The sequence below is a fragment of the Cheilinus undulatus genome, linkage group 2, assembly GCF_018320785.1.
Source record: "Cheilinus undulatus linkage group 2, ASM1832078v1, whole genome shotgun sequence".
Lineage (NCBI taxonomy): Eukaryota > Metazoa > Chordata > Actinopteri > Labriformes > Labridae > Cheilinus > Cheilinus undulatus.
In genome coordinates this window covers 10,195,385-10,205,351 of record NC_054866.1, presented here as the reverse complement: position 1 = coordinate 10,205,351, position 9,967 = coordinate 10,195,385, and the positions used below count along the sequence as shown (strand labels likewise).

Genomic DNA, 9,967 nt, shown 5'->3' with positions numbered 1-9,967 from the left:
CCTGTCGCTGTTTGATGCCAAATAACCCAGATTTTAAGGACTCAGGGTGTACTGTGTCTAGTTTTGTGTGAAGGTGTTTTGGGGTCATGTGTGTCTTTATTTGTATGTTTTTGTGCCTGCTTACTCAAGTTTTGCTCATGCAGGCATGCCAGTGAATGACATTTTAGAGCTTAAAAGACCATTACAGAGATTATAAAGGTTTAACAAGGACCCCCATCTACACCTTATCCCTCATCCTTTCACCCCTTCCCCCCTCCTCCGAGTGGCTCAGTCCTCTCAGCTGACTCGGCTTTGTTCAACACTGTGAAGGAGTTTCTGAAAGTCTTTTGTAACCACTCGCATTCAGAAATCAAGAGGAGTACAGCTAAAACTGAAACAAGGTCCAGGAAAACGTGGATATCTTAATCATCATCAACCGATTTTAATAGTACAGCTTTATTTCTCTTCCTTTTATCTGGGTTCCATTGATGGATGTCCAACACAGGACTCTCCTGGGCGGGAAGAGTGAAGGCCAAAAGCTTATGCAACTTTAGTTGAAGTTTTCATTTGGAGTGACAATGTTAAAAGAAGAAAGGAAACAATCATTTCTAACAGACTCTTATGAAGATTCAGCTCTCCTCACAATGTCACCACGGATGTATTTTTCTCAACAACAGACTCTATAACACTTCAAGAGTGACAGCAGACTAAGGATGTCTGACCTCAGCCAAGTTGCAGTCTACTCTGACTCCACAGACATTTATAAGGTGAGTCAGGATCAAAAAAGTGGGTCACAAAGCCGTAATCAGTCGATCTTGGGTGTATGCATGGAATGAATAAGTAGCAAGTAGTCCAAGGTGTGCTTCAGTTTTGAAGGATATGTCTTTAAGTCTTTGAAGTATTAATTAGATGCACCACTGGCTTCAATCACAGTACTGAGTCTGTGTGGAAAGGTGTCATTCAGGTTTTCACATCTGACACTGCAATTTTATTCAGTTCTTCCATCTAAAACTGATAAAGCTCTGTCAGATTGGGGATCAGGTGTCATCAGCTCTTTTCAAGTCCGGCCACAAATTCTCTGTTGAATTGAGGTCTGGGCTTTGACTCTGACACTCCAGAACATTCACATTGTCTTCAAACCACTCCTTTCACTGTATGCTTTGGGTCATTGTCTTGCTGGAAAATAAATCTTCTCCCTAGCAGTGGTTCTCTTGCAGATTGATTAAGGCTGTCCTCCAGGATGTTCCTATATTTTGCTGCATTCACTTTACCCTCTACCTCTAAGAGCCTTCCAGTGCTGGCTGCCAAGACATATCTCCACAGCATGATGCTGCCACCACCGTGCTTCACATTTGGGATGGTGTGTTTGGTGTCTGCCAAACATAGCACCTTGTCTGATGGCCAAAAAGCACAATTATGGTCTCATCAGACCAAAGGACTTTCTTCCACTTGACCATGGAGTCTCCCACATGCCTTTTGCATCACTCTAGTCAAAATTTTAATGAGTTTTCACCAACAATGTCTTTCTCTTTGCCACTCTCCCATAAAGCTTTGACTGATGAAGAACCCGGCCAGCAGTTGTTGTACGCAGTCTCCCATCTCAGCTGCTGAAGCTTGCAACTCCTTCAGAGTAGTCCTAGGTGTCTTGGTGGACGCTCTCACTAGTCTCCTTCTGGCACAGTCACTCAGTTAATGAGGACAGCCTGATCTAGGCAGATTTATACATGCCATTCTCCTCCAATTTCTTGTTGATGGATTTAACCGAACTCCAAGGTATCTTCAATGTCTTGATTTTTTTTTGTATCCATCCCCTGACTTATACTTTTTGATAACTTTTTCTCTTAGTTGCTTGGAGTCTTCTTTTGTCGTCATGGTGTAATGGTAGCCAGGAATACTGATTAACCAGTGACTGGACATTCCAGACACAGGTGTCTTTTTACCACATTTGAGACACATTCACTGAACTCAGGTGACTCGATTTGACTAATTGTGAGACTACAAGCACCAACTGGCCAACTGGCTCTCTGCTGAATTAGGTCAGTCACTCTAAAGGGATACATATTTATCAGGCAATGATTTTACATTAGATATCTTTTAAAAATTGGCAGAAAAGCCATATTATATTAACCATGATTGATTTATAAAATCAATTTAAGGGTAAAACATCCAAGGGGGTGATTACTTTCTATAGGCACTGCATTTGTTACACAAATTTAACTTCATGCCAAAAATGAATAGGAACTTTGGGCACCAGTTTTGCACAGTTATACAGAGGCTCTCAGTCCTTGACACACTGCTGTTTAGTGCATGTTTTCCTCAACTCTCTTTGTCCAGTTCAGTTTGGAGATGGTACAAGGGATCACTCCAAATAATGTCGCCACTTGGTTTTTCAGAACACCAGCTTGCAGCTGTACAGACCCTATCCAGATCAGTTAGACGTGGCATTCAGATTCTTGGAGCAGACACCTACTGACCTCTGTAGCAGGGCCCATGCTCATAGGTGCTGCCTGGTTGGCAGCACCCGGGGGTACCAGAAGCTTAAAATAAGAGTCAGTAGCAACAGCGAAATAAGCTGTTTGGTGTTGGCAGAAAAAAATCTGACAAATTTTTCATGGGTGCAACCCACGTACTCAGCTCTGCTGCTCATCCCACAAATGCATGATCCTGACAAATGTGGCACCATTTAAAAGGGGAATAAACCGGCTTTCCAATGATATAAGAATTATTGCCAAGAAGCATTGTTACAACAAAGAAATAAACATAAACTTCCTTACTTCTTTGTGCTTGGTTTATTTTTGTTGGCTTGAATAACAAGGGGTCAGTTATAAATGTGTTAATTGTGTCACAGTGAACGAGGGCACTGTCAGAGTTAAATCTGCTGCTTAGCTCAGCTTCATGGAGCTTAGGAGTATAATAACCAGAGTTTTTGTGCTGAAATGACTATGTTAATTGTAAAACCACTACTCCTATGTTCTATATATAATATTTGTTGCATACTTGCAGCAATTTTTTTCAAAAACATGTTCAAAGACAGAGAAATTCTTCATTTTTCATAGTTTTATTGGTCTGCATCTTTTCATAGCAGCTGTCATGACAACAGCGCTGTTACAGACAAGTGAAAATGCTGGATGCTTGGGTTACATCAAAGACGGCTACATGAGAAACATGAAGCTGCCATGAAAGCTGTTCTGATGCTGTTTCTCATTTATCTTTTGTGCTGCTTTCTTATGAGGGACTCTTTCAAGAAGGACTCTTTCAAGAAGGACTCTCTCAAGAAATGGATGTGGCTTAATGGATGTGACTCTCCTGATCCTCCTCTTAGCTGGCAGCTGAGAGAAGGATGGGACTTTCTTCCAAGTGGGGAGGGCCAACTGAACCTGGGAGGGGGGGGCTAACTCCCCACATGACATCATGAGGGGAAAATCTGAGAATGTACTTGAGGGGATTGTGGACAGGCCAAGGGCATATATTTTTTATTAGGAAAGTCTGAAAAGGGATTTTTGCATAATATATCCCATTTAAATGTCTTTATTTTGGCCCACTAAATGAAAGTGAATTTTTCCTTAATTTCCAGGGTTAGAGGATTACGCTAAAATAGCACCCATTTACCAGAGAACTGACACAATACTACCAGAAATTAAAATATTATTACCTGGGAAATACTCCATTAATACTGCCATATTTCAGAGTTATGACTTGGTAAAATGGCAACTTATTACTATGTAATTACCGACTTATTGTTGAGAAATGACTTGATAATTACACCTATTACTATAAATATATTAGGTAATTAGGGCCCACTATAAAAAGTGTTACCTGAATAACTTCCAAGGGTGTGAACAAGTCAGTGTCCTCTGTCTGAACATATGAACAGCAGAATAAACCTACTCTGCTGCATCAAAAAAGTGCTGTCTATTCTAGTAGTAAAGATACAGACATTATAATGGGAATATTCACAAGAAATTACGTGATGCAAGTCAGTAAAGGTCATCAGAGCAGAGCACTTTTCTTTAACTTTTTAACATTAAGTAACAGTAGTGATCATAAGATTCTGGCCGTACCAGAACAAGTAAAATTATTGAAGCAAAACCCAAAATGGGAAAAATGAAATATGTTGGTTGATGAAATACAGTTCCTTTTATCTGAAAAGGGAAGGATATGGGATGATAAATATATAGAGCCTGCTGTCCATGATTTTTTTTTACCCTCTGTCCTTTTTGCTTCTCTTTTTCTCTGTTCTGCTTTCTGCAGAATGTGTTCTGTAACCCTGCCTTCGAGCTGGAGGGGGAGCGAGAGGAGAGGGTGGAGGGATTCAGGACGTCATCGTCTACTCCTGAACCAATCAAGCCACCAACAACAAGTGAGTCAGCCAATCAGATTGCTACTCTCTGTTCACCTCTGTTGATTATGATACTGTTATATCCAGAAAGAAAAGAAAGCCATGATAACTTGAAAGGGACAGAGATATCTTAAACATTTGACATTCATTTTGACCTTTTCCTTCAACCAGGACATTACAATACAGTAAATGTGGCAAAGTCAAAATCATGATGTATGATCAAACTGAATATTATGTTAATGCAAACTTGGTAATGTCTTGTGACTTTATTCTTAGAGTTTATTTTTCTCATAATAGCCTATGAGAGAGCAGTTACGGCTGTTACAGTGGCAAGTTTCCTAATGTCTGAACCAGGGTCAGCTAAGGTCTTCTTTGAGAGTCAATACTGTTTGTTGATTTTTGTACAAATTAGGTGTTAAAAAGAAAAGACATGTGTTCAATATTTGCTGCCATGTAGGCCTGGCCTGGGGTGTGTTTGGGGTTTGTGTGATGCGCCTTCGGGGCCCAGGTTGTGGCTGGGGCGTAGTGGTGATCTCTGCCGCTGCTCTGCTTCTGCTGACAGCCATCGGACTGGCACTGGCCCTCATCCTCACCCGTGAGTTGCTGCATTATGCCATCACACCTAGCAAGAAATGAAAGCAATTTTAGAGAGGTCATTAAAGCTCTATTTAACCAGGTGGTCACTTGAAAGTAAAAGCTATATTTTAAAGGAGACCTGGTCAAGACAGCTCACTAGTTACAGTCAGAAGAAGGTAAAGAAGCATCTGGCAAATGCTCTGGTGCCAACAGAGTTAAAGCTGTAACTCTGCAGTATACTTCCTAAATCCTAAAGTATCATTATGTTAACAAAGCTGACTTTTGCTTTTACTGGTAACAACCAGAGGGGTAAAAACATTAGAAAATAAGAGGTTGCTGCTAAGTGATTCCATACATATTTCAAAATGTAAATCTTTGCTGCATTCACTCATTAATATAAGTCAAAATTTTCTCAGTAGTACAATTTAGCTTCTCTATTTCGACTTATCTTCTGTGATTGTTTCAGATGTTCATGTCTGTATCATTTGTTTTCTGTCTTGGATTTAGAGATTAAAGGCCAGGAAGTGGAGGACCAGGTGACTTCCACCAGCTCTCCAAATGTGTTGAGTACAGGAGATAGAGCGCCCGTTACATCACCCACAATCCCTGCCAACAGAAGTCAGATGGACAGCACAGCTTCACCACAACCTACAAGGGTCTCACCATCAGAAAAACGTACGATACTCTGGAAAAAAGGCCATTATTTATGAGATCTGATCATTAAAATATGCATGGTCAGTGTCATGCCTATTGTCAACAGGCTCTTACTTCAAATGAGTATTTTCTTTCTGTCTCTCAGGTTGTGGAGGAGTTTTGATCGACTCTGAGGGAAGTTTCACTTCTCCAAACCACCCTGGCTCCTACCCTCCGAACCTGCTGTGCGTGTGGGTGATCCAAGTCCCACCCCCCACCTTGGTTCAGATCCATGTCTCCTCTCTGACCATAGAAGGACCATCTCCTTGTCTGTTTGACTGGCTAGAGGTGCAAGAGCAGAGGGAACAGAACTCTGTGGTCACCAGGTTGGTCAGACATGTTTTTTCTTTGATCATCTATGATAGGGGTGTCAAACTCAAGGCTCGGGGGCCAAATCCCGTCCGTGGTACAGTCATACCTGGCCTGCCAGATCATATCAGATTTTTATTATAACTGGCCCACCACTATGAGGTCTGCAGATTTCCTCCAGTATAAAAATGTAAACTTAGCCTGATGATTTAAAATATCCTGATGAAGTCATAAAAAATTGAAATGTAAAAAATAGAGATAATTACATAAAAAGTCAGGAATGTGGGAAAAAGAAATTTTGTGGTTTCATTTCATATTTTCAAGTTTGCGTCTCATAATTAAACTTTTGAATTTGACTTTTTATTTCATTTTTGACCCTGCAATTCATGTCTGACTTTTTTCATATTTTAACTTTTAGATTAATTTTTTTAATTTGTGGTGATATTTTGATATTCTAAACTCATCAAATTACTCTCATAGTTGACTCCTAACTTTGATTTTTAATTCCATATTTTGACCATTTGGGCTCACAATTTAAAATTTTGACTCTGTTATTGGCCTTCAAAACTCATGTTCTCATATCAATCTCAAAAAAGTAATGATTTCAACTTCCTCTAATATATTTGCCTCTTTAAAAACATTATTTTGACTTAATTTTGTGTGTTGACCTTCTGTACTTGAATTTTTAATCTCAGATTAAGCCTTTAAATGTATCATTTTGACTTTTTAAAATCTCAGAATCATTTATCATCAGGGCTAAGTTTTACCCCCCCCCAATAATTCATCACTGGGGGAAAACGAGGTTGGCAGTAGATGGTTAGTGTTGACCCTGTTAGGATCTCAGGTTAGACCTAAATTCAGAATCCGGTCCCTGCTGTGATTGAGTTTGACACCCCTGATCTATGAAATCAGCTGGCTGGACACCTGGGACCACCATGCTGAAAAATAATGATTCTAAAGTCCTCTTAATGGTTAGAACATATTACACATTACCAATCCAACACCCTCTCATAGCCCAGTGTGCAAAAATATAAATGTTGGTTAATTAATTCTAAACAAAGCTTTACATTTGCTGTCTAATTGCAAGTCCCTGTTAAATGATTAAAAAAAAATCCTTCTTTTAGGTTTCTTGTATGACGGGCCACGGTGTTATGAACCACCAGGCCAAATTTCAGTCATGAAAAACATCTCTAAGTTTATCAAATTAAGCTCCAAACTCATGAAAAATCAGGCAGTAGAATCTGCTAGGGTGGTGTGGGTGTGTCAGCTGAATGAGATGAAGCCACGCCCACTCATGAGCAACATGATCCACACAGATTTTTAAAATGCTTCTGATTAAAGTGCAGCTGCCTGGCTCAGAGAGAGAGACAGAAATTAAATTTGCTGTTTTCTGGTACAAATCTCTCTGTTATATTTCTTTTAATTCCCCTTAAGCTACAGTTGCTGATAGATTTGGAAAAATTTACCTCACAACAAAAACATATGAGTATGAGCAATATGTGTGGGTTATGCAATTGTATCTTTGTTCTAGTCTATTGATTCTGTGTTATTAATTGGCAGCTTCATCTGTGCAGATCTTGGAGTCCAAGACAAATTTCCCTAAGGGGACAATAAAGTGTATCCTATCGTATCGTATCATATAGCAAGTAGCTGTTTCAATAAAGGCAGTGACATCAGCTAACAACAGACTGTACTGAAATGAACTGGTCGGTGATGTTACCTCACTGTAGTGTTGGGGGGGGCAGGTGATTCCCCATCAAAACCGGTGATGTCCTATATTTACCCTGCCCAAATTAAACCAAGCCAGAACAGAGGTGAAGAACTAACTAATGGTCTAAATCAAAAATTCAGTCACACATAGATCTCAGTGTTTTCACACGTTTAAAGCAACCTTACTCCGACATATCTAGTGTTAAGACATGAAGCTTGGATTTCACTTTACAGAGCCTTTAAAACAACATGGACCCCCTGGGAGTGGCAGTAACTTAATGTGGCCCTCTTGGTATCCTCTTGGTGTTCCTTCCTGGTTTGGGGTTGTCCATGTGGTAGACTAAAAACAAAGCATCGCATCACTCAGTGCCTTTAAAATGAAAGAAATCCATTGCAATACAGACTGCCCAAAGGCAGTCATGGTTGTGGAACTGTTTAACTACTGAAAAATGATGGCCACCAGTACTTTAAAATGTCGTACTCCTTTTACTTTACAGCATGACTGCTCTATTGACATGAATTAAATGCTTTGACAAATTTCAGAGTTCCCTAAGGACATAAAAGTATCATCCACCCATGATGCTATGAGGCAACACTTACCACTGCACCTCTGTGCACCCCAATAACAGTGTATTCTTTTTATTATCTTTATACAATACCTGTAGCAATCTTTAAGGGTAATGCTTCTGTTGCAGGGAGACCACAAAACTTGCACTCCACATTTACAGCTGCTTTTTGGACCCTAGTTGCACTTACTTAAATACATGCAGTCCTATCTACAAATGCATATTTCCCATTACTGTTTCATATATTTGGAGGCATGAACTATTCAAAGGGAAGCAAAGTAATGCTGTTGACAAGTAAAAAAAAGGGAATTTTCAAATTTGCAATCTCAGCTCCCTTGTTGGGGTTTAACAGTAAATCAGTCATTCTAAACTCATTCACATAAGGTCACCGTTATCTTCTATTTGTTTTTTAAACTAGAGCCCAGTTTCTTTGAAGAAGCTCCATTTATGATAGGTCATGTTGTTACTTTAAATTGCCATGAGATGGCACTAAAGATCTGTGTATTGGGAAGCACCCAGGCTTTGTGGGAATAATTTAGAGCAGTTGAAGACTTCACCATTTGGCCTTCCTGTGAGCGAGACTGCCGGTGAGGAGGTAAAAGGCTCTCTGGGGCCTAAAGTCATGGAGGTTTGCAAAGACATGATCCATCCTAAATTCAAGTTATTACCTTTTATTAAGTTTACTTATAGAGGCAAAAAATATATACTGTATGTTTTATATTGTAACTAGTTTCAAAATGTAAATCCTCTCTTGTAATAACATGGCAGGCCCTTTGAACTTAACAGTAAGGACAGTAATGTTGATGTGTGAAGTCATACTTAGACCAGAGGTGAAAAAGTACCAGACTGTTTTACTCAACTAAAAGTACAGTTACTCTGGTTAAAATTTTCTAGAGTATAGGTAACAGTACTGGTCTTTAAATCTACTTAAGTAAAAGTAAAAAGTAAGTCATTTAAAATTAACTTAAAGTACTGAGTAGCTAGTTTTCTCACTTTTTTCAAGACTCCTTGTTAAGAATTTACTGTGCAGAATTCAGGACCAATGGACAACTCCAGAGCTGTAACAAAGAAAAAAAGCACAGCAAAATTCAGAAAAAAATTCTGGATAATTTATCAACTCTCCCTTCCTCCTGCAGGTTCTGTGGTAACGTTGCACCACCAACAATCAACACAAACAGCAGTACAGTGTGGGTCACCTTCCGTTCTGATGGCAGCATCTCAGGCAGCGGCTTCACTGCGCAGTACAAGGCCATACTACCTGGACACAGTCAGTAGCATGCATTTGTGTGCATCTAAACATCTATTTTTCTTCATTTGATTTAATCTGCATCTGTGCATGTGTTTTCTCAGAGAGCTGCTCCAGAGATGAGTTTATGTGTGATGGCGGTCGCTGTCTGCTGCCTGTGTCTGTATGTGACAGTCATCCAAACTGTCAGGACCAAACAGATGAGGCAAACTGCAGCCATAAACACAAAGGTGAAAGCAAGCAAACATAAAAACAACACTGAAACACTTCAGAAAAACAAAACATAACCATATTGCTTCCCGTTTTGTTCCAGAATGTGGCGGGCAGAAGACCGGGCCACAAGGCCACCTCTCAAGTCCAAACCACCCAAAGCCTTATCCTCACCAGCAGGTTCACATTAAACTGCCTAAAGCAATCTAAACTAACTACAACTACAACAGGCCTGAAAAATATGTGTTTAACTTAACCCCTGTCCTTTTGTTTCCATCAGTTCTGCATCTGGTACATATCTGTGGAGGAAGGTAACGTCATCACGCTGAGCTTCAGAAA

General features: G+C 39.8%; 1 protein-coding gene across 1 annotated transcript in view; it reads left to right on the top strand.

Annotated features, from left to right (window-relative positions):
- Nucleotides 1–351: 351 nt before the first annotated feature.
- Nucleotides 352–9,967, top strand: part of LOC121521657 (membrane frizzled-related protein) — a 13,627-nt gene continuing 4,011 nt past the window's right edge. The window contains exons 1-9 of the mRNA XM_041805787.1: nt 352–746; nt 4,231–4,339; nt 4,776–4,913; nt 5,402–5,569; nt 5,694–5,913; nt 9,309–9,439; nt 9,523–9,648; nt 9,732–9,808; nt 9,909–9,967. The exon at nt 9,909–9,967 is cut by the window's right edge and continues 90 nt beyond it. Of these exons, the coding sequence (XP_041661721.1) occupies nt 693–746; nt 4,231–4,339; nt 4,776–4,913; nt 5,402–5,569; nt 5,694–5,913; nt 9,309–9,439; nt 9,523–9,648; nt 9,732–9,808; nt 9,909–9,967 (1,082 nt within the window). The 5' untranslated portion in view covers nt 352–692. The remainder of the gene's footprint in view (nt 747–4,230; nt 4,340–4,775; nt 4,914–5,401; nt 5,570–5,693; nt 5,914–9,308; nt 9,440–9,522; nt 9,649–9,731; nt 9,809–9,908) is intronic.